Raw genomic sequence first — 25,638 nt, 5'->3', positions numbered from 1 at the left:
CAAATGAAGTTTTTTCCCCACTGAGAAATGTTTTGGCTACAGCCACAGGTCATCACATATTTTGTCCCAGAAACATTTCCCCTAGCCAGGGATATCTCAGTGGTGTGAAACAGATACCCTGAGCATGCTTTTTGCCAGTTTTCAAAGCCAAAGCTGGGGGTTCCCATAGTTGGCAAGATAAGATGCCTATGCTCCACGAAATTATCTAATCTTCCTTTCAAGTGACCAAAGCTAGTGGCCATTACCACCTCTGATGCGAGCAAATTCCACAGATTAACTATGTGTTCTGTTAAGAAGTACTTTCTTTTGTCTGTTTGGAATTGGCACCAAGTTCTATTAGAGGAAGAAAAACTTCACTATCCACTATACCCACACCAGGCACAATTTCATTCGCTTCTGTCATGCCTCCTCTGACTTGTCTTTCTCTAAACTAAAAAATATATATGCCAGTATATGTGAGCAAGGCACTAAATAGTGTTAGATTAATACAATTTAGACTATTCTAACAGTTTACCTGTCCCACTGCACAATTTGATTATTATTTCTAAGCTATACCAAGAAAACTTCCCATATTTGCTAGGTTTCTTGCAATTTGAAACGTTTACATTTTAACTGGGCGGCAAATAACTAAAAGGTTGTTTATGCAGTCCTTTGGCACATTATTCAATCACAAGGGGCGACCAGGACAATTCTGGTTTGTTCATACAATGTACTCTAGAAACAATGGTAAATTGTGACAAAGTTTTTATTTTTATTTTGTTTGCTTCAGTGTCTACTGTTTCCTGTTTTGAGCAAAAGGTGCTACAGTGTGCACCAAAGAACAAAAGTATATATACATTTGACATCAAAAGCTAGCAAATGTTAGATAAGTTTATGCATATAATCATAGCAAGATAGGTATTTGTACTAGCCATCATAGCTAACTCACCTCGCAGAGGGAAGTCCCCTTTTGTTAAGATCAACTCTTACTTTCTCTCCTACATGCCTATAAATCTCCACAATCGCCAATATTGCAGCATCTCTCACCTGCGAGTATACAGAGCAAGTGTTAGAACATGGCAAGAATAGTTAAAGGTATGACAATGAACACACTATGCTTAATGCCTAATATTCTAGTTTTTGCTCATCAATATTTTGCTTACCTGTCAATAATTCTGAATAAAATGAAGGGAAAGTGTTTAAACAAGACTGCAAGTTTAAGGAGTCAGGTGCATAATTGCCAGGTCTTTTTCAAACACATTAACTGTTTAGTCTGAGGCTACAGAAAGAGTAAACTGTTACAATATGCATGTCAAACTCAGACATCTTTATGAAAGTTAAGCTTCTCTTCGACATAAAACTACACAGAAATATATTATTTTATTTATCTCGCTTGTTGGAAGAAATCAGAGGCAGTGGAAAATAATGAGGTTTAACATCAGAATGACTTATGGGAACTATCGGAAATGAATATGAGAAGCAGTAGAAGTATGAGATGATCAATTCCCCTCTGACCTCAGAGCATGCTGAAGTCTCCCCGAATTTTTTTTTAATTTGGGATAATATTTGGATTGTTTAATTATTGAATAATGTGTATAATTTGGAATATATGATGTGATTTGATTGGAATGTTAAAATGGAAAATTTAATAAATATTATTTAAAAACGAAAGTTAAGCTTCTCTGCTATACTGTGTTGCTCTAAACAATATTGTTCCATACTCAGTCTGCTTTCTTACTGCAAGCATATCTACTTATTCACTGCAAGGTATTCTACAATGCATTTCTTATATTTAATTTCTCTGTGACATACTGTTGCAGCCTGTTAGTTACCATGTTCATTTCTGTCTGATTATTTTTTTAAAAAAACCAAACCTGAAGCCATTTCCTCTTATATGGTCCTCCCCTCCCACCCTCCAACCATGCATCTAGAATTTTAATTATGCATATATTTATTATTAGGGAAGATAGAAAAACCTAGCTACTCTCTTATCTTGCAACCTATGAAGGGTTGCAGGACAGAAAGAATTTGGTAAAGTAAATAACTCATCGCCTATTCTGAAGAATGCCTTACATTTATTTAGGAAAATACCTATTTCTAGAATTCTATACAAGACCACTTAAACCTTTGAATACATAGGAAAAAGCCAAACATATATTTCCTAAGCCAAGAGTTCCATTAAAAAATTGCCTCATTATTCCACAACAGTGGTAAGTTTGTCAAAGACACCTCCTCTAGTTTCATGTGGGAAATGAAAATAAGTTCTGCTTCTTGGTCTAAATTTCTAGGTACAGTATTCTCAAAATTCTAGATCTTTAAGATTCACCAACAATCTCTTTACAATCCTCCCATTATTGACAAATTCATGTAGTAAGCAAACACAGACAGTAGAAAATCAAAATAAATGTTTTTTTGTTTAAAAGATTATAATCCTACCTGGCTATTGGAGTCTCCAGACAAGATACATAAGTGTGGTACCAGTTTGTTGAGAATTAATGATTGTGCACCAAAGCTAGGGAAGGAAAAAATCAGAGCAAGCGTCATTTCTCACCTCACACACAAAATATCAGCCAACACTACCAGAAGACAGCTCCAACTATCCTTACAATCTAAGGACAGTTTAGATGAACTCAAGAGGGAAAGTTGAAAGCAAATTAAGAGTCTGATCATTGCTTTTCATTTTAAGGGTCTTTTTTAAAAAGGACTAATACCTAGAAAAAGAACATGCACCACAGGAAAGGGATGAACATTTATTTCTACAGCCTACTTCAATAAAAATAAAATACATACGTGTTTAATGTTGCAATAAGACACAGACACACTCCTTCTCGTGAACGATAGTTCTTGTGTTTAAAGCCAGCGACAAGACGTTCCCAGACGAACTATTAAAAATAAAAGGTAGGTTAGGTTATTGAATGAAATTGCATACTCCATGACACTAATGTTAATTCTAAATTAACACAACCAAAATTATTATATTCATTGCTTTGGGACAAAAAGTTCAGACCAGGCTCTTTTACACCTACTCCCATTATATTAATATATTATTCCCATATATTAATACTGGTATAAAACAGCATTCAATCAATTAGCTTTCAGAAACTGGAGACAAAATAAGAATAACAACTGAAATATCTAAATCGATGTGTCTCTCATATTAACCTTTCCCTGCTTAAAAATATCTTCCCACTGTGACTTTAATATGCCCCTCCCTCATCCAAATATTTACAACTGAATTTCTTTTATATTTGATTTTTTTTTAAAAAAAATTGCATTAATGTATTTTTAAAGTATTTGTTTTGCACACTTATACTTCTGGTTCTATTTGCCCTCCAATTCCAGTGCTGTTTCTGTTCTTCAGTGAGCTTCTGTGATGATTTCCGTATCTTTCTTCTATTATGAATTTCTTGGGCTACACTCATTTGCTTCCATGCATGTTCTTCTTCCCATGTTTCACTTGCCCTTATTAATTCCTTTCTTGCTTTTATCTTTATAATTCTCAGCCTCCCAGGAGTTCTGCTGTATCACAACTGCCAATGCTGTATACTTCAGACTTACAAGACTAGATTTGCAACGATATTTCAAAGCAAACAGATTCCAACTGCAATTCCCTTCAGCTGCAATGCTGCCATTATAATCTCAGCCGTTCAGCAGGCATTCAGGAGAAAAAGGTTGCCTAGCAACTGCTGCACAGTGAGCAAGAGCACATTTCCCAGACTGCAGCATTTTATGATTTAGACCCTCCCAGTATTCAAGTCATGCTGTAGAATGAGCAAAACAGACAATGTCGCATGTATATATAGACGATAATGCATTAAATTATATATTGCTTTTTTCCTTTAAAAGACTTGGAGAAATATATTAGGGTAAGCTAACTGGGGGGTCAGGACCCACGAGTGGTTCCTGGCTTGATCTGGACTGGGTCTCAACAGAAGTACTACCAACATGCAAATTTATTTAAGAAATGGGTCCCAAATGGATGTCTGGGTTAAAAGTGGGTCTTGGGTCTTAAAAGGTTTAAGATACCTGAACTAGACAATACTGAATATATTTTCCACAATGATTTAAGCAGCTAAAAGTAGTGCTGAACCATTTTTCACATTTCTGCATTAATTCACAAAAAATACCATCCAAAAATTCAGTGTGACTTCAACAGTGTTACGTTGAAGGTAGTAAGTTGATTGCAATAACCCCCTGCCAGCATTTAGCAGGCATTAGATGTTTAATTTAAAGGCTGGTCATTCCTCAGAAGCATTGGCCTGGCACAAGCCCAGCTGGAATTTATGCAAGCACAACACTTGGCAACAAGGAAAAGAATAGTATTTTAGTTCACAATCAAATACTATTTTTTGGAAGGGATCACAGAACTGATTATATATAATATATATTCAAGAAGAATTTCAAAAATGCACACAAGGACAACACAGCAAAATTTGCTTATTAGAAACAAAATTAGCTGCAGCAATTTCATAAATAGCATTTTCCTTAAAACATTTCAAGCATGTTCTCAGAAAATTAGTTGCTATATAGAGAAAACCATAAAAAATAAAATGTCCAGCAAGTTGAACATGAAATAACACTAGAATACTATACAATTTATGTTGCTCTGTACAACTCTCCATGGCATTGTCATGCAGATTGCTTTGCCTTTAGGGTATAACTAGATTCTCAGTCCTGCAGTGCTCGGGGCAGAGGGGGGTGGGAGATGAGCAAGACAAGAATGACAGTGGGGAGGGAAACAAGAAATGGAACTTGAAACTGATTGCTGCAGCTTGTACTGCTACAGGAAAAACAGAAGTGACAAAATGGAGCCTAAACAAAGGGAAGTCTGTAAGACACACACAAACATGTCCTCTACGCCAAAAAAGAGAAAAAGTGTGCCTCGAATGCACCATTGTAATGGACAACAACAGGGGTGGCTAATCCTCCAGCCCAAGGAACAAATTTGCTGTTGACCAGCTCCCCAAGGGGTCCTTCCACTGAAGGTCATGGCCAAAGTGGAAGTGGGTATCATCATGGCCGCTGCCCCCTCCCCCTTGCTCCCACCCACCCTGGCAGACATGCATACAGAAATACAACATGCACATATTCATCTCCATCCAAAGGTCTCCAACAAGTCCAGTACTGCAATTTTTCACCCCATCACAGAGCTGAGAGAAAAGAAACCACTCCTAGTTCTGTGATAGAGAGGGGAGAGGGGGAATGTTAAACATTTTGGCAGGCCTGATTTGACATGCGGGTTCTGCCTCCACAGACAGATCTCCATGTCTGAACATAGTACAAAATGTTGCACGATATGCACCATCTTAGAACAGCGCTCCATGCTGAACCTGAATTACCTGACATATGAAGTCAGGTGATTGATAGGTGGGTTGCCCCTCCCAATTGGCATACTGGCCTGCTTCCAAGTTTAGTATGCTCTGACTAATGTGTAATCAAAGATGTGTAACTGCATCATCATTATCTTAATGCAAGATGAAGACATTCAAAAGAGCGCAGGATTCTTGTAGCTTTGGCGTTTGCGTGAAAGAAAGATTTTAGTAAATACAGCCAGCGTTCGAAACTCCCATTGTTCTAGGTGCGTTTTGCGACAAGGAATTTCATTAGTGAGAGCTGTTTCTGCGCTCTGGGCGCAGTACTGAGCCTAAGATTTCACCTTAAAATTGCAGAGTGGAATGAAAGGAGGACCTTTTTCTGCCTCCCCACTTCCAGCCACTCTCTGAAAACTGGAGAAGAGACCTCCTTAAGAATATTAGGGGGGGCGGGCAGGGGAAGCATAGCTTTGTTTTTTGCAGTCTTCAGATGAGGACTAAACCATATGAAAAATGAATATAAGATTTTAGTTGCAGTTCATTCATTTTCAGCTTTGTATTCTTGCTATGAAAAATTGTGCCTAGACATTCCATTGTTTCTCCCATAACCTAGGTTTAAGGCGCTATTTAACCCCTAGCTTTCATTTCTCAGTTTCTAACACTGGATACAGCTTTTCACATGTGGGTAACAAAAACCACACCAGCTGAGATTTCTCCTGCTACACAAGTATAAAAAGGTAGAGGAATTCTTCCCTTCTTTCTCACAGGTTACCCTATCATAACAGAGCATTTTACAGAACATAAATAGATCTGGAGTACTGTACAAATTTCTGCAAGTATCATACCATTGGCTGAGCTGCCTGCTCCATTAATTTCAATACAAGATTCTGTGCTTGATCTCGAACTTGATCTTTGGCATCTCCCATTCGATCCATCAAAACTATAAGAACTAGAGGACAAAAATCAGAATTAATGATATATATGGAAAGCAAATTCTGAAACTAACAGTAAAAGTGATTCTCAAGTTTTTTAATTCAAGCAGTGCAACAGCTGATCAATTCTCTCTTTCAAGACTCCTGTCATTTTAGAAGCACTGTCATCCAACTTCTCTAACCAGTTATACCTGTACACTTTCAAGAAAGTTAATATTGTAGAGCTATGAAACACTATGAGTCTCCAACAGTGCAAGTAAGTACCAACACCCCAGACTTCTCTGTTCTCCACATTACACTCTGGGAAAGATGATAGCTTCAGGCAACAAGTTGGGATGGACAGAGTCTTCTATATTTGGTCAATGTCATACATTCACCATATTTCAGCTTTAATCTGATTTTTTAAAACAAACAAACAAACAAACAAACAACCCTACAAAAATATAAAGCACACTTTTTTGTATGCATTTTTGAGCATAGTGTGGTATAGCAGTCACTATTGCTGGGCTAGGACCTGGGAGACCAGGGTTCAAATCCTCACTCAGCCATGAAAGTCACCAGGTGACTTTGGGCCAGTCTCCGCTTCTCAGCCTAACCTACCAGACAAGGTTGATGTAGAAATTAGATGTGTAGTGGTAAAACCATGTATGCCACCACCTTGAGCTCCTTGAAGGAAAGGTGGGATATAAATACAATCAATCAATAAATTATAAACTTCAGAGAAATGTCAATTGAAATAACAATTATGTTCTGGTCCAGGAGGTGCAAATTAGATCAGTTTGGTTAAATAGATAGGCTGAATGAAATTCACCTCCATCCCTAGCCACAAGTCATCTCCTGGTACTTAGGAAGTTGTAGCATTCCACCTCATCCAATCCCAAGTTTAGTAAGAAGAGCACTGAAGAAGGCTATACTGCTTTAAGGTTTTTTAAACTGCTTTGAGAGTTGTTGTTTTTATAATCAAGAGGTATATGAATTTTATGAAATAAATAGAAAGTCCCTGTACTATTTTCACACGGAACATTGGGCAAAAGTGTACTAATTACTTCTCTATACAGATCTGTATGTGCCATCAGCTTTCTACATGTCCAGTTTGTAGAAAAGCACAAAATATGGAAGGTAGTCTCTGAACATATAAAATCCAAGACAAGGTTATTGATGTAACAACTCCAAAATCTATTATTACATAGACAACGTCTTCTTACCAGTTTCTATCCCCAAATGCTAGACAATAGCAGGCAGAAATTTCAGTCTTTTGACCCTAATCCATATCCAGGGACTCATCTGCCTAGCCATGCAAGTTCATAAAGACCGCATATTTATTTTCTGATTTTTTTCCAGTAAGAGGAGGAGATTCAGAACCAGAAGGCAGAAGGGGAGCAATGCAGGCCAAAAAGGTAATCAAACACATAGGTTTGACTAGTTAATCAGACTTATGCTCTGAGGAAGCCATTAATTTGTTATTGCTTTTAACCCTTGTGTTGAAATGTCTGGCCCATTGGCAGAAACTTTAAAGTTTCAAGGGTTCTTTAAATGCATTCAGTTAAATTTGCTGTGGATTTTAACAGCTGTAGCTTCAACAGAAAAACAAACAAACCATGGCACAAGGCACCTGATGACCTGAAACAGTTACACAAGTATGAGTTTGAATATATTCACACAATACTTTTCTAACGCTACTTTCTCATGATATATCATGGTTTGGAACCAAAGATGCCACTGCATGACAAACGTATTCACAAATGTCTCTGCTTACTAGTCCTTATTAAAACTGGAGCCTCAGCTAAAAATGATGTCAGGCATGCAAGGAAATCTTACCTGTCTGGCATTCTATACACCCTGGTTCAAATTTAATTTTGAGCACAGAAACTAATAATCTAAACAGGACACAGATCCCATGTGTGCTAATGCAGCTTGTAGTGACACAGCAGCATGTGGACAAGGTCCCAGATGAAGTACGCAGTACATAAGGCTGCACATGATTCCCCTCTCCCATCTTTGCTGGATCTTCATATTGAAGCAGAGATGTAGCAAAACATCTCTTGACTTTTGAGGAGCTCCAGTGAAAGCCGCAGCATGATCAGCTGGGTGGGGTACTTACAATCTTTCTGTGCCCCCCTCCTTATTCAACTCTGAACAAAGACAAGCCTCTGCACTCAGCAGACAGCTGTAATGCTTTTGGGGGGGGAGCTTAATTAACAGTACTGGGAAGGGAGTTATGTGATGAAACTATGTAGTTCCGGAAACACAGTACAAAAAATATGATGGCTGCCTGGCATAGAGCAATCTGATTTTTTTTCCTTTACAGTTTCGCTGGAAACCATGCAACTTCATAAAATGCTTTGCCCAGGTCTATTCATTAGAGATGGTTTTTAAAAATGGTCACAGGTGGCTGATTAAAACATGTGGAGTTGATTAAAACATGGAAGGAGGAAAGAAATGGGAAGACCACACAGCCACTTCAAAAGATAAGCCCATCCCACCTGACCTATGAGAAGAGTTCTTCCACCTCCACCTCACCCCTTGAGATCACCTAATGTCCCGCTGGTGGAACATTTGGCTCAGCCTTAGAACTACCTTCTTAGTAAATATTCAAATACTACTTCTGAAAGCATCTTCATTAAAGATTGTTTGGGGATTGCTTAGTGGTACCTCGAGTTACAAACGCCTCAGGTTACAAACTCCGCTAACCTGGAAGAGTTACCTTGAGTTGAGAACTTTGCCCCAGGATGAGAACGGAAATTGTGTGCCGGCAGCGCAGTGGCAGCAAGAGGCCCCATTAGCAAAAGCACACCTCTAGTTAATAACAGTTTCAGGTTAAGAACAGACCTCCGGAACAAATTAAGTTCGTAACTAAAGGTACCACAGTACACACACTTTGAGCTATGGTAGCAGCGAGGAACCTTTGGTCGGTGGGCCTCATATCTGTGATACCTTTTTTTCACATGGCCCACATCTAACATAATCTGTGGTGGCAGGGTGGGGCAGGGAAAGACCTGGCAGAGGTGGTGTGGATTCAAGCTGTGCCTGCAGACTGACATTTTCCTTCTGTCAGTCTGCAAAGGGAAAATGTCTTGTCAGAGGGTCGTCGTGGCTACACTAGACTAACTCCGCTTGAGTCCAGTTTGTCTTCAAAGACGTTTATTCTGCTAATTATTTACAGTGTAGAGACAGCTTAAAACATGACCTCTCATCCCGAAACAGAATCCGGCAATGGCATACGTCTGTTCCTACACCAGCAAAGTAGTTGGGGCACCCCAAAACGCCTCCCCCTTGACCTGCGTCACTCTCCTTACTTCTTGCGCCGGAAGGAGCAATGCCCTTTCAGTTTCCTCCCTGAGCGGTCGGTGCCCTGGCTCTTCAACATCCCTGAGCCCCTGTCTGCATCTCCCCGCCCCTGAGCTTTCCCATTGTTCCTCACTCTGATTTCTCTCCCCCTCCGAGTCTCTTCCTCCCCCTCTGGCTGCTTCAGAGCCACTGCTGCTCCCTGTGCTTGGCAAGGTGGACGTCAGGATGACGGGGGCTTGCTCCCTGTAGGGAGTCACACTTACATGTCTACTTATGGGTGTGGTTTGAATTCAAACTACATCTGCAAATGGACTTCAAAGGGACTCCTTCTCAGCACCGATCAGCTGATCAGTGTTGAGAATAAACCTCTGAGAAGATGTCAAGTGATTGATAGGTGGACGGTGCAGACAGATCTAGTTAACACACTAGAGTTAATGGGAACTACCGTAGGCACACAAGAGAGTTTATTTTTTAGGACAAATGCACTATTAATTTCCATTACGGTAAAAGCAGTACTGCAAAATTTACTCACAACATCCAATGTGTTTGCTTAGTGCAGTGGTTCTCAGAGGGTGTAGCATGCCACAATAGTGTAGCAAGAGGGGGTGGCAAGTGTGCCGGAAAGATCTGATGGCAATTAAAGAAACATCTAAACAGTATAGTATAGTATTATTAGTATTAGCATTAGTATATATATATATATATATATATATATATATATATATATATATATATATACTTGTAGAATATGAATAGATATCTTTTCAAATTCAAGCACTGCTGGTTGCTTCTTTTTGATTTTCAATGTATTTCTTATTAATAAAAGTTTCAGTATGGTGCGAGCAAATTTTTATTTTGAAAGTGTGGCCCAGAGAAAAAAGTTTGAAAACCACTGCCTTAGTGGGAATTAAGTCCATATAAATTCTTTTAACATCCTCAGGGATATTCCTTAAGCTCTAAACAAAGCATCAAACAGAAGAACAGAAAAATTCCATTTACACCCTAAGACAAGTTGGACATTCAAAGATTCAAAAGTAGTATTTTATGAGTGAAAAGTTTTAATCCTAGAATAATGAAGCTAAATGGTACTTAATGTCATAACTGATCTTGCATGACCAAAGTCATGCTGTGATTTGATCTGAATAAGATTGGCAGGCTGGAAAGAGAGCTCTTTATAAGTACTAATTAGAATTTCCTCATACGAACACAACATCTATTAAATCAAAACCAGGAAAACACATATGCACACAATAGTGGACTGGAAACTTTTTCAATATCTAGTCACTTGGCAATTTTATGCTAGCAACTGGAATTCTTCCTAGTCAATCCAAGTTTATTAATGCACAACACAGAGGACCTGCCATCTTAAAAGTTGCTAAAACAGTATTACACACATAAATACATCACTCCCTCTAACAGCAAACTTAGGTGATGGGTAACAACAATAAATTTAACCAAAACAAGGCCATTTAGAAACAAAGGGGGTGCATCAGCATGCTCAAGTGAGCCCCAAGATTTGCAGTACAATTTTTTTTAAAAGCCTACAGAAGAAACCTCTGAAAAACCCAACGAGGAATGAGTATGCTCAATAGTAACAAAATGCTGTGTTACTTGGGGGGAAAAATACATAACCAAGGGAGTGGAATGTCCCACTTGAGTGCCCATAGCTAGTAGATAGGAACTGCTGCTGGAAGGCAATGGTAGACTATAAAATTTCCTTTTAAAAGCTCAACAACTTAGACTTCCTAAAAAAAAAAAAAAGCTCAAAAACTTTGGTTGATCACTCACTGCCACTTGTTTTATACTGGGAGTAGATCTCAGTCTCTTGAAAGTTGGACATGCCTGCATTAGTTCATTGAATCACAGCCCTATGAATTTAGATCCAATTTTGCCTGTGGCCAGGATAAACAGGACCATGTGTTTAGAGGACTTTGGGCTTTTTATTTTCAAGAAGTACAGTATGTAGCTTTGGATATAGTAGATATGGGTGCTAACTTTACACTAGGGCTGTGAGATGTTAGGCTTTCAACATTGCGATGTATCACCAGCCAAATATTGCGGTTTGGTGATATACAGTATGTTGAAACAAACTGCATTCGCCCCAGCCGACAAGACAAAGGGTGAAACTGTCACAGCTCTCACTGCATGAACTGAGGCACTTTCACCCCAGCACACAGGCTGGGGCCAATGCAGCTTCCCCCACCTGCTGCTCAGCTGGGGATGAGAGGGCTCCCACCCCCCAACTGAGCGAGCCCTGATGCTTTGCACAGTTAGGAGGGGCAGTTTCACAGAGCCCCCACCCCTCCGCTGGCTCCCTTAACTGTTCAGCTGAGGGGAGTGGAAACCGTGCGTCCCGCAGCCCAGCAGTTTCACAGAGTCCCCACTTCACCGCCAGCGCCGGGCTGAGGGCTCCGTTACCTGCGCGGCTGATGCAAGGGCAGCTGCAGGCTTCTCAGCTGAGCAGCTTAAAGATGCGAAGGGAGAAGCTGTATTGGCGCCTTGCTGGTGCAGCTTGTTTCTTCCTCTGCACTGTATGAGGGCAGACCGTGATGTTGGTTTTACTCAGCAGTATGTCGCTGGTGCAACCGCCACTGTTCCAGAGTCCCTTAGCTAGCAGCGCCCACTGGAGGAAGACTCTTAAGTCCCTCTAGAGGGCGCTGCTAGCAGAGGGACTCAGGTGCGCAGCGGTTTCATACCAGTCCTGGGCGATATATCGCTACGTCGCCCAGGCCTACTATACGCAGAACAGACGGAAGACCAACATCTGAGCAAAGTGTGCAACTTAACCGTGCATTTGGGTACTATAACACAATCCTTTGAATTTAACACAACTGTACAGGTGTTAACATTTGGATGGCTCGAGACATACTAATCTTACCTTTATCATACTAAAGACAACTAACATGGTATGTGTGTATTTTTTACTTTTAAAAACAGAACAAAAGGCATCCTAAGAGAATCACCAAATTGCCTATCTTTAGTTCTTTTACACATAACATTTTAAAGCCACTCACTCACCAGGTCCTATATAGGATCTGAAGCGTCCTGAAAGTCTGTCAACAAAGGCACCCAGAAGATCTAATCCAAGTAATGATACCTGTGAAAATAATGAGAAATCTTAAAAATGCAAGTTTGGGTGATGGCTTACCATCTACTCCAGTCTTCCAGAACCTAGTTTCTCCTCCAGATGTTTGCAACTACAACTCCCATCAGTCCTGACCATTGGCCACAACAGCTGATGGAAGCTGAAGTCCATCACTTTTGGACAACTACAGGTTAAAAAAGCTGATTGAGCCATCTAAGTTAGCATCACATATGTAAACGTTCAGAGTAAGAAATCACAGTAAAAAACTCATTCACACAGTGCCATGACTATGGATGAATGGCAAAAGATTGGACAATATTCTTCTACCTTGGTTCCCCATAGGTTTTTTTTACTAACTTTCATAATCTTTGGTTGCTGCCTTACCTGGTTGGGGCTGATGGAAATTATGGGCCAACACCACCTGGAGACCTAAATTTAAGGAAGAGTAACTTGGGCTCTTTTTGAGAAAGTTTGATCACAGAAATCTATTGTCTCGCCACTGTTTATCATTATTATAGAAAATGCTCTAAGTTAGAACTGCAGGAGCCCAATAGGCCTTTCTCCTGTGATTTATGCCTAGCAGAGACAAATATTTAATCCTTTCTGCATACTACTGTCCATAAGCTAGTGCAGAGCAAGGATAAGCACTGGGGGCAAGGTTGCAAAACCTATATGGAAAAAATGTTTCAAATCTGAAGAAAATCTAAACAGCAAGCCATAAGGTAAACACAATAAGATTGTTTTTTAAATAAATGTAATAGTGGGGTTTCTATTATTCTTTCATTTAACTACCAATGCTTACTAGCAACATTTATACTTAGAAAACATTTTGAGTTGCATAACAGAGGAAAGCTATGAATTGCAAGTACTGTACAGAATAGCAAGTACGGTAGTTTAGGACCAAAAGTGCCTACAAGCAAGGTGTGGTTTTCTTTCTGACTAATCCTAAGGCGACAGCAGAGTAAACAATGAAAATTCAAGCAAGACACCCTTACTTAAAATTCAGTGGCCTATCTAAAGAAATGCAAATTTCACTTGGTTTGAAGACTAAAATTGAAAAAAGGTCTGCAAAGCTATTCTTTAAAAGAGAGCATTTCTCTTGGTAGAGAATTAAAGGCGGGGACTGCTGGGGAAGCCTTGAACAGACATTTAGCACACTAATTCTACCAGCCTCTTAGAGTAAAACTTCATATTTTAAGACTAGAAGCATTTGCTCATCTTTTTTAGTTCAAAACCAAGACTACAGTCATATTAAAAATAAAACAGTCCAGCTACCCCTTATTCCTAGAACTTAACATGATATGTATATCATTTATAGCAAAATTGCTTAAAATATGCTGAATTGCCCAGTCACTCTATGGTTTAACCTCAAATTTAAAGCGTAACACATACATCAGAATGTTCAGGAAGATGAAATATACACAGAAATAAGTCTTCAAAAATCACACACACACACACACACACACACCCCGAATAATTACCCACAAAATTTGTTTTTTCTTTTCATCCATATACAATTCAAAATATACTCAACTCTCAAACCATCTCTGTTATCGACAGAAGGAAAAAAAATACTTATTACCCGCCAGTTGAACTTGTACCATTGGGACTTTAACCTCTTCAGAACAAAACCTCCTGGATCAACTCCCTCCCCATGTGCTTTCCATAGCTACAGAGCTGCACTTGTCCAGAAGAACCCTGTCTGCTAATTTTAAATATAAATATATCTATACATTCTTACATGGTGATACCACACCTGCTAAATGGCTGCAAAGATGTTTCTCCAAAACATCGCTGGGATCACATTGGTCCTAGATCCCACATAGTGGCTGAGAACTGTTCAGTGCTCCCCTGCTATCTCTACATGCAATTAAGTCAGGTATATGTGGGAATGTTGAATTAGGCAGATTCCTATTAGGTATATCACACCCTCCTATCATTGAAGAGTATGTGAAAACAATTTCAGCTAACTATCCACCTTATAAGTTAGTGTTGAGTGAAACAAGGACACAGTAACAGAAGAGGGTAAAAGTAAAGGGGCCCCTGACCATCAGGTCCAGTCGTGTCCGACTCTGGGGTTGCGGCGCTCATCTCGCTCTATAGGCAGAGGGAGCCGGCGTTTGTCCGCAGACAGCTTCCAGGTCATGTGGCCAGCATGACAAAGCTGCTTCTGGCGAACCAGAGCAGCACACGGAAACGCCATTTACCTTCCCGCCGGAGCGGTCCCTATTTATCTACTTGCACTTTGATGTGCTTTCGAACTGCTAGGTTGGCAGGAGAACAGAAGAGGGTAAGCTCATAATTAACCAGCAGAAGGAATGCTTTTGTAGCAGTGAATGAACAGCATATCCAACTCTACTCATTTACAACAAGCTAGATATGCAAGCATGATGTAACTCTAGTGCCTACAACATGCTGCACAATGCTATCAACTGCAGAAATTTTGAGGTGGTGGCCAAAACACTTCTGAAAATTCTAAATAGCTCCATGGCTCCGGAAGTGGCCTGTTGTTACTGGATTACAATCTAAGCAATTATTCCAAAGAATAATGTCACCAGTAAATTAGTTTGGTCACAATTCCATATGACAGTAGCTGAAGAAATAGACGAGAGCAGGGAGGTACTGTATATTCCCAGGAAATCTTCTCAAAAGTCGTACTTATTCCTGAAACAGGGACTGCTGTGACATAGTGATGTAATTTCAATGATTATCTTTGGCCCAGTTAACAACATTGTGAACTGTGAGTGATCTTCAAAACATATCTGCGCTTTCTGGACACCCAGGGCAACTATATGGTAGACAAATAAGTCACCTTATGCCAAAAACCCAGGCTGCATCATGTGTTTATGTTTCCAGCTACCACCCGGAGCAGACCACATGTTCAACTATGAAGGTCACAACTGCATTTGTGCCAAATTCTTCTACAGAAATTCACCTCTGAAGAATTTACAACTGATGTTCTTCTCAAAACTGCAATACCCATGACACAAGGAACTAAATAGATTTGTAAAGGCCGGTTTGGCACCCAGGAAAACCTTACCACAGGACAGGCTCCAAATATAGGGAGGGGGCTTGCTTGTTGGCCTGTACAACTTTCCATGTGGAAAGTTTTTTTATAGTTTAAACCAATTTATTTTCATTCTTCATTTTATTTATTATTATTATTATTATTATTATTATTATTATTATATTATGTTTTCTTGGTTTACAAAGATATGTGCAATGTCTTTCGTAACATTTTTACAAATCAGTTTCATTTGTTGAGACACTGGGAAGAAAAGGGGAAAAGAGGTAGATGGGGTGGGTGGGTGGGGTCGGGTGACGATGTTTCTATTTTACTTAATATATGTGGTTTTTTTTGTCAGCATCGCTTATGCAGGTTTTCTGCTATTCGCTTGTGTTCCTTTGGTGGTGAGAGATGTTGGGGTTGGCCTAGGGTATGGTTGTTCTTTTGTGGTTGGCTGTGGTGGTCTTTGTTTCGTGTGTGAGTGGGGTAGGTGGGTGTTTTGGATCATGTTAGCCATATTGATTTGCATGTTGTTGGTGGATTTTTGTCATTGTCTTGTTGGGCTGTGTATGTGATAAAGGGGAGCCATACTGGGGTGAAGCCGTCTTCTTCTATTTGTTCCCATGTCAGTTTCAGCTTATTGGTTAATTTTACTATTAAGGCTGTTTCCCATACTGTTTGGTATAATTGGTCCATGCTTACTTCTGACAGGTCTCTCGAGTGTCTGGTTATGGTGTTTATGGTTGCTGAGAGAAAGTGGGTTATGAGGTCTTTGTGATACAGGTGGGCATTATTGTCTTGGAAGATGTTTAGCAAGGCCAATTCTGGGGTTATTTCTAATATTTGCTTGGTTATTTTACATATTTCTCTTATGGTTGCTGTCCAGAATAGTTGGATTTTGGGGTGCTCCCACCACATGTGAAAATATGTGCCTGTTGAGGTGCACCCTCTCCAGCATTTTGGTGAGGTTCTTGGACGTATTAGCGCTAGTTTTCTTGGTGTTAGGTACCACCTGTAGGTGAGTTTCAGAGTGAGTTCTTTCCTTTTTGTTGATATGGATTTAAAGGGGGGTTTAAACCACATTCTGGTCCATTGAGTGGGGTTAATCTTGACAATAGGTTCTCTTGGATGCCAGTGACAGGCTTGCCATTGCTTACAGAGAATACACCAACACTATAATTTACTATGAAAAAACAATATCAAAGAACCAAAGAGTGAGGTCCTACAAGAAACCTGAATCTCAGTCTCTTCCCACCATCCCCTGCCCACATCCATTCAGGAAATAGCTATTAAAGAACTATTAAAGAACCTAACTCATTCAGTTGATCATCTTTAATCCAATGTATGCTATCCTCTGCCAACAATCCACTTCTGCTATCTATGCAGGAAAAGTAAATCAGCCTCTAGGCAGAAGATGGAAATGTTCTCTCACTGGTTTCTGGACCTCTGCTTTTGAATTAAAATCACTATTCTTCGACTGAGTGACTCAGATAAATTATAGTTCAGCAAGTTCCTATTTATTTAGGATTTAATTGAGATGTAGGCTCTCTCACACACGCACTCTCTCACGACAGGTGCTAAAATTAACAGATTATAGAATTAATAGACATATTATTTAATTGTCAGTTTTTGTGTTGTACAATCATAATTTTTAATAATTTTATATGCCAATAAAGGTGTTGAATTTAATTGAATTGAAATTGAATAATTTTTAAAAAATCAAACTCTCCATACAAATGCCACCAATTATATATTGTATTTCTTGGTCATTTGACTCCACTGTTGAAATTTTCCCCACTTTTAAGAGGTTTGCATCTATAAGTAAATTTCTGAAACATCCATAATTTCTGTACATCAGAAGAAACAAAATGATATTTGAATATAACAAAAAATGTATGTATCTGATGAAGAGGACTATCAAAGTTTATAGTATGACACAGATTCATTTTTGAAGCTGTCACAGGACACAAGTCGAAACTGCTGCAACAGACTAACATTACAATCCTAAATCCTACTTATTACTATGAGGATTACTCCCAGGTAAATGGAGTTAGCCCCTTGAGAACTGCATGTTTACTTAGAAGTATCACTAGATTAGCTTGCACTGAAGACAGACGGAACATAAAACTGCACTCTGGTATTTTACTACTTTTACATATACTGTACACACACATATACAAAACTACTATGGATTAAGTTTAATTAAATTTCTTTTCAATTCTTAAATTGTGATTTTAAAGCAATTCTTGGAGTAATGATTTATAGTTGTGGAAGTAAGTATTAAAGCTCTGGCTGAAATACTAACACTTGCATTTCTATACATATTAAACTTAACATCTGCCCATCTACAAACATGCTTTTTACATCATCATCATCATCATCATCATCATCATCATGGAAATAGCTAACTATGCATCTAAACAAAACTCAAACCGTTGGGAAATGTGGTATAATCTTAGCTGTTAACTGAAGGAACTGATTCCAGCACTATACTTTCAAAATATTTACGTTGTTTCTCCATTCTTTCCATCTCCATGTATGTGTTTGCTCCTGTATCCTGCCTTCAAGCTTATTTTTCCTTTACCATTAAGATTAATAAAAATAGTAACTGGGAAACAGTCAGTCACTAACTAAAAGCAAGTATGAACACCACCAAGAATCCATCTGTTCCACACACGTGGGTACAGTCACGTGCAGTGTTTTGAAAATCCATGGTACTCACTAACACACAAAAGCATAAACATCTCAATCTCTTTTTGCTATATTGGATTAGGTACTTGCAATATGACTAATGTCTGAATGTACCTTGAAGGCACTACGAATCATTTTTTAAATTAGTATCCAATAATTCATAGCAACTGCGGGCATGCACATGCATAAACATATATATGATATGCACATATTATACACACAGATTCATCTCTGGGGAATTTGAGTAATCAACACATCTGAAACATGGGTTATGGAGCAATACCGCCACCAGATGACAGGACTTTAAATGAGCTATATGGTAGTTAAGTCACTGACTAGCTGCTGAAATGGTCAAGTCCATCACTGGTAGGTAATGAGACAACATTCTCAAGTTTTCTAATGCAATCTCAAAAGTTTTTTTTATTTTAAGCACGTTTTCCACACCTCATCTCTCAATAATTACTATTTTCCTATGTGACAGCCAAAAAGAAAAAAAAAGAAAAAAACCAGCATGGAAAATTCAAAGAGTTGCTACAAATTTCCTTAAAAGTATAATGAAAGACCCTGAGATTAAATTATCACCATAGAGAATAACTCCTATTTACCCTCCAAACTGGACTGTTTCAGCACATTGTTGACTTATCTTAGGCTTTGCTGGCCCTCCACAGAAAGAACTCAATTTGGAAAGTAAACAAAAACCCTTAACAAGGAGCATTATATCCAGCAGTGTGCTGTACTCCTATAACCTACTCCGAAGAAAGCCCAAGTGACTTCTGTCACTGTGGGACACTCCCAGGTACTGTGAGGCAGCACTGCAGCCTAAAATCGGATCAGCATGACAACACACTGCCAAACCCTGCATATTTTTATATGGAAGAAAACTCATTGAATCCAATGATGCATATATATATATATATAACTGGTCTTAATGCATTTCTATTTGGATGCTGTCCTTTCACTCCCGGCCCAGTACATTATTTAATTGGTAAAATAAGAAGGTATTGGAAAAACAAGCATCTCAAACCTATAAGAAACGTTTTAAAATCCAGGAAGAAACTTGATTTTGGCCCACAGAAGGTTCACTGAAAGGGCAAGCCACAAAGAAAACACTTTATGAAAACGAGGGCCACATAAAATACGTTTCCCCGCTGCACAAATAAGCTTACCTTATAATTACTAGAGTTCACCCATCCTGTCAATTCATCAATGACTTTATCGAGGCGTTGCTGATCCTGCTCAAGATCAGTGGAAACGCTGGGATCGTTCAGATACTCCAGAAATTCTTGGCCGACCTGCATCCTGCGGCCCACATCTTTCTGCGGCACCTGATCGCAGAAGTAATCCATTCTGCTATGCTCCATGGTTGGTTGGAAAGGAACTTCACCTGAAAACAAACCCCTGATCCGTATTTATTTACAGCTTATATGTATGTATGTTCGCGAGGAGGAATCTGAACCAGCCCGGAAGGAATTCCCAGGTGCAGTGAAATCCAAGAAAGCTCTCTCTTCACCTCCAGCAGAAAGGGGGGCGCGGTGATACAGTTCCCTTTTCCCAGAAGGGGAAAATAAAACTAGGAAAAGTACCAGTCCTTTGACAAAAAGAGAACATTAAATCATCCCCCCCAAAATGAAGAAGAAGATGATGATGATGATTCAAATAACAGTCTCCAGTGATTGCTGTTCCAACGCAAGATCTGAGGGGAGGAGAAAGTGTTTATTTTGGGGTCGGGGTGGCGATGCCCGCGGTGGTTTCCCCCCTCCGAGGTTCTCGGTTGCGACGTCGGCAGCGGCGCGAAGCAACCTCTTCCCCAAATCCTCCGAGGCCAGGCGAGCAGGGCGGGGAGGCGGCGGGGCACTTTCGGAGAGCATGGGAAGAAGCCAATGAGGTCTCGCTCGCTCCCTCAAGGCCGGCTAGGGAAGCGCCGCAGTTCGCCGCCCAGGCGCCCCTCACCGCAGTGAGGAGGAGCAGCAGCAGGAGGAGGAAGAGTGGCCGCTCCTCAGGACCAAGCCAAGCAGGAAGCGGCCGGAGCTGCCGCCGCCGCGTCGCTGCTGCTGCGGGAAAGGCGGGACTCTCATGCTGCGCGCGGAGGCTAAGGAGGAAGGCGAAGGGGCCCAGCAACCTCGCGCCGCTCTCCTCTCCTCAGGGCGCCGGCGGGGGCTCCGTCCAGTGGAAGTTGCGTCCGCCTCGAGTCGCCGCACGCCGGGGGCGTCGCTTTCGCCGACCAGGCCCCGCCTTTTCCTTCCTCTTTGCCCCGTCCCGCGCGTGCGCACGCGCGTCCCCCCTTCCCTCAGCGACGCTCCGCCCGACGGCGCCGCCGCTTCTCAACCCCGCTCTCCGCGACCATCACCTTCGCGCGCATGTGCAGAAAACCTTCCTCCGCGCCATCTCTCCTTTCCCCTCGCGCCTCAGCGGGCCCGCCCCCTGCTCCGCCCCTCCCAGTGAGAGAGAAAGAGAGGGGCCGCGCGCGCGCATCCCGTGTCTTCCAGCGCCTCTCGAACGAGGCGCCATGCGCATGCGCCCCATGAACCAATCCCCCGTGAGGAGGGTAGGTGGGTTACGGGGAGGAGGCCCTGCTTTCTTCTTTTTATTAGTCGTTCGCTACGGCGCCTGCGCGGCGAGAATCTTTTCCCCGCGCGTATTCAAAGATAACCACCATAACGGTTGCATGAAGGAAGGTTGAAGGGACTCCAAAGCAATCCATCCCAATCTGTTGCTGCCTGACAGGGGCTGGCCCCTGTTTGTCCCGCGAACATGGACACATGAATTTGTAAATCTGTATTTCACGCACCGTTTCAAGCACATGCATTTGGAAAGGCTCCCTATCCTGGCAGAGAGCAAGAGAGATGACTTGAAATACAGTCCAAAACACTTTATCAGTACAGAACATAGCATTTTACATCAAAATAAAGGATAATCCTGTATCATACAGGACAGGTTGCAACCCTAGCTGAGGCAGGCTTATTGAGGATCTGCCCATCAGCCAAGTGCCTAAATGAATAATTTTTCTTTTTATAAATTAGTGTTTTTTATACAAAATTTTTAAAAAATCCTTCCAGTAGCGCTTTAGAGACCAACTAAGTTTGTCATTGGTATGAGCTTTCGTGTGCATGCACACTTCTTCAGATATCACATCTGCATGCACACAAAAGCTCATACCAATGACAAACTTAGTTGGTCTCTAAGGTGCTACTGAAAGGAATTTTTTTTATTTTGTTTAGACTGCGGCAGACCAACACAGCTAACCTACCTGTTTTATTTACAGCCGTGTTGGTCTGAGGGGTTTGTTCCTTGTCCTGCCAGCAGACCTGTATGGAGATTATCTGAGACCCACAGTGGGAGGCTTGTTAAAATTTAGTTATAAACTCAAATTTTAAAAAGCAGCCAGTCCCTGGTGAGGCCTTCCAGCCACCTTAACCCTCCAAGGCCCAGGGCATGGCGTACCCTCCACCCAGGCCAGCTGGCCTGCCACTTTCCCCCTGAAAACCTGCTCTTTCCCTCTGAATCAGAGCAAACATGCATCTGCACAAAACCCAATTGGCATTTGCTCCAGTTTGGTGGCGAAGAGGAGGTTTTCTCTGAGGGAAGCAGGAGGACAAGCAGAAGTGTGGGCGAGCCCTCAATCATGCACCAGGACCCGGGACAATTTAGTGAAAGACATTCTGCCGTGGTTGGTTGTGTGTCAAAGGAGAATACTGGTCCCGATGGTGGGTGTCCATATGTATGATGCCATAGATTTCTATGAAATGGCTTTGACTCGCTTTGCAAGTTTCCCCGGCCCAAGCTTCCATTTTATCAAGTCATAGGCTGCACATGAATGGCAGAGAAGGGTTAGGAAAGGGATGGGTCAAAAGGGACCAGTTTAGGCAGGATCTTGTGTCATAGAAGCACCAAGCCACATCTTCCACAGGTACAGCTTTGCTCCAGAAGAACATGCATTTGCAAACAAGCCCTGAAGAGGCTTCCCTCGCTTTTCTTGTATTCAGACTGAAAGTATACGGTTGAATTTACAATCTGATCCTATGGTTTGGAAGCAGTGGCTGCTAGTCAGCTAGTTGCCCAATTGTACGGTATTTTACATTCACGCTGTAGTTTATGGTATTATTGAAAATCTAATGGGACAGGCTGTGGTTTAGCAAAATAGTGCCAGTGCCAAATGTAATCCATTTGGGAGATCCCCAGTTGTTCAGCTTCACTAGGGATTTCATCCTGTTTTCACTAGGATGAAGACACGTCAAGGTAATTCACATGGGGCAGGCAAGTTTTCATAATAGGAGTAACTAAACAGTGCTGTCCCCCAAAGTCTTGTACACCCAGGTCCTGCTATGCGAACACTCATTATATGAACCTTCAGTTATCCATGCATGAAGGATTCCTGCCCTAACACCACTACACAAATGTCTGATTCAGATATCCAAGCATACAAATCATTGCACACTTGGAAAGATCCTCCAACCGAGTGCAATATCCGGCAGTGTAGTAAGAGAGACATACATTTGGGGATTAACTTTTTGGGGGAATGCTTTGGGATTTGGGGAACAATTTTGGGGAACAATTTTGGGAAATTGTTGGCTTGCTATGCAAAAACTCGGCTTACAAACCATTTATCAGGAACGGATTACATTCGCATAGTGGGACCTGCATATACAGTACTGGGACTGTTTACATTTTTAAAAAAGTGCTCTAGAGATTGAATCAGTAGTCAGGAAGTCAGGTGTGTGGAATACATTATATTGTTGAGGATGATTCAAACCCTAGCAGACTGCAAAGAGTTCTAAAAGTTCACCCCAGACAGGATGAATGTTTCAAACAAAAGAAAGACAAAGGATAATCAGCTTCAGTAAGTGTAAGGTTATACGTATTAAAACAAAATATTTGGTTCATCTGAAATGGATGTCATTTTTTTGGAAAGCTCATTGTAAATGTCAGATTCACGGAATATTTTTTTATTTCTTAAGAAATGTATAAACTGTCCTTTGCAAAAAAAAATGCCACAAAGCAGTTTTGCCACACAAAACAATGTAACTATTGGCTATTTGGGTGATCTTCAGCCAAAGCAGATTGTTTGGAATCCAATAAGCATAAGCCCCATCCTAAATGCATTTGACATAATGTTTATCCATAGACCGTCCACACTATCCTGGACTCTTGAAATATGCAAAGGCCCTTGTTCAGAGAGTGACTATGCCTGTATGGTTAGATTGTAAGTGCTTCCACACATTATGCCGAACTTGTTCAGTGAGCTAGACAGGACCAGTAAATGTATGTTCATTAGCCTGAACATCTTAACTTTTGCTATAAACACATAAACATGGCAAAATAATGTTGCAGGAGAATACATTTTCAGTATTTTTTTAAAAGTTTAAATGCTGTTTCATTTCTGTGCCTTTTCTACCATTTAAAAAAACAGGATTGTGGTATGATTTAAAAACTGTTTGTTGTGGGCAGAATATATAAAATCTTGAGTCAATTTTCGAGCTGACTAGATATTCTGGCAAAGAACATTATTACTACCTTGCTAAGGTATTGGGTTTGACTCTCAACAATATGTATTTCTAACCAGAAAGTCATACTAAACCTGTTTGTTCTGCACACGCCCAAACTGTGCTAGAACATTAACTGCTACTGCATGTAGTATCATGTTCTGAAATGTGTAAGAAATATAGGAAAACAAGTGGGACCAGCAACACAATGTTGCAGTGTATCCCCACCCCTTAAGAGGAATGCTTTTCAGAATTGGGAAAGGTCAAAGGGCACTTCCACACCCCCACTTCCCCACTTCAATACCATCTCCCTTGCTCTATATAGCATTACATGGTTGTTGGCTTCAAATGGGAACATAATATAGTTATGTCATGGAGAAGGGGGGGGGTCTAGTTCTAGAACTACAATATCCCTGTATAGTGCATAGGAAGAGATTTTAATCTCATGACACACATTCCCACCCCTGGCTGCCACTGATAAGCTTTCAGGGCCTTGATCAAGCCATTTCTATTCCATCTTCCATTTTTCTTTTTTTAAGCTTTCTAAAGGAAAATAGACATTGCCAAACTAACATTTTGCATTATTGGAAAGCCCACTCAGAAGGACACCACAAAAAGATAATGAGAGTAATAAAAAGAGTATACACCAGGAGGTGGTGATTGTACCATTCCAAATGTTGGACTTCAGTGCCCATCAGCCCCAGCCAGCATAGCAAGTGGTCTAAGATGAGGGCTGTGGTAGTCCATCAATATCTAGAAGACCACAAGATTCCCCATCTCTGCTTTAAATCAGGGGTGGTGAACCCATGGGCCAAAACCGGCCCACCAAGCCTATCCTAGCACCCCATCAACCTCCCACCATTTTTTGCAGCGGTGATAGCAGCGGTGGAGTCTGTCTCAGGAGAGAGGGTCAGTGATTTACGGGGAACTGTTTCAGCCAGGAGTCAAGAGCCGGAGGCTGTGGAAGCTTCAGAGCAGGAGGGTGAAGTATATGATGGGTCGGAAGAAGAGAATGAGGCAGGTCGGGCAAGTGAAGGGCCAGGTGCTTCCATACCTTTTCCTGCACCACTTTCTCCCAGAACCAGGAAGGGACTGAAAAGGGAGGTGCAGAGGACATTGCCACGCAGGCGCAGTCTCCAGCTGTGTGCACACATCTCCTCGGGGAAGGTACATAAACTGGCGGAGGAGGATTGGTCCCTGTTGCTGCAACTGCTCCAGAAAACGCAGGCCTGGAAATAGCTGCTTAGATGCTAGATTGGCATGCATAGCTATACAGAGCTGTAGAAGCGACTGTGATTTATGTCTAATGTTAAGGAGTGAACTATATGCTGTGTACATTGTGTTGACTCGAAAGCATCCTTGACAGGCAGCACGCACTTTAAAAAGAAAAGAAAAAATTGGAGAGGAACCAAGCAGAGTCTAGGAGCAGCTTCAGGTATTCTTTGCCCTCTTGACTTGGAGTGCATCTGGAGCATTCGGAAAGCATTGGATGAACACCAGAGCAGACTGGAGATCTCAGCCTGCCCACATCCTCTGCTCTCCTCCAGAAATTCACAAGCACCAGGGATGGTGGTTGGGTGCTCCAGAATACCCCAAGAGGAGGAACGCCAGAGCTGAAGAAGGAAGAGTGGGTGGGAACAGCTTTGTTAGTGACCATGTGTTTTTGCTGCCACTGCACTTCACACGGGTTTGGCTTCCCTTCTGCCACTGGGTTAGTTATAAAACAATGAACAGGGTAATGATACAATGAGTACTGCAATCAACACAAGATAATATCACCAAAGCAACTATTTGTAAACTAACAATAAATGTCCATAAAAATGGCAAAAGTAGTTTCTTTCCCAAATCGGTTTTCTCTTAAGCA

At 41.0% G+C, this 25,638-nt stretch overlaps 1 protein-coding gene across 10 annotated transcripts in view; it reads right to left on the bottom strand.

The window, feature by feature from the left end:
* The window catches only part of CLASP2 (cytoplasmic linker associated protein 2), a 132,534-nt gene extending 111,986 nt beyond the window's left edge, over positions 1-20,548 (bottom strand). For 6 of the 10 annotated variants that reach the window (XM_060280613.1, XM_060280612.1, XM_035129753.2 and 3 more), the window contains exons 1-6: positions 19,461-20,546; positions 12,530-12,608; positions 6,137-6,240; positions 2,770-2,861; positions 2,416-2,491; positions 929-1,026 (exon numbers count right to left, since the gene is read on the bottom strand). In XM_060280613.1, coding sequence (XP_060136596.1) covers positions 929-1,026; positions 2,416-2,491; positions 2,770-2,861; positions 6,137-6,240; positions 12,530-12,608; positions 19,461-19,655 — 644 coding nt within the window. In that variant the 5' untranslated portion in view covers positions 19,656-20,546. Of the gene's footprint in view, positions 1-928; positions 1,027-2,415; positions 2,492-2,769; positions 2,862-6,136; positions 6,241-12,529; positions 12,609-19,460 lie in introns of all 10 variants that reach the window. The other 4 variants (XM_035129752.2, XM_035129757.2, XM_035129742.2 and 1 more) reach the window with 3 other exon arrangements.
* Between the last annotated feature and the right edge of the window lie 5,090 nt (positions 20,549-25,638).

The sequence above is a fragment of the Zootoca vivipara genome, chromosome 12 (assembly GCF_963506605.1).
Source record: "Zootoca vivipara chromosome 12, rZooViv1.1, whole genome shotgun sequence".
NCBI lineage: Eukaryota > Metazoa > Chordata > Lepidosauria > Squamata > Lacertidae > Zootoca > Zootoca vivipara.
The sequence above is the reverse complement of the archived record's forward strand: the minus strand, read 5'-3'. Positions and strand labels throughout refer to the sequence as shown.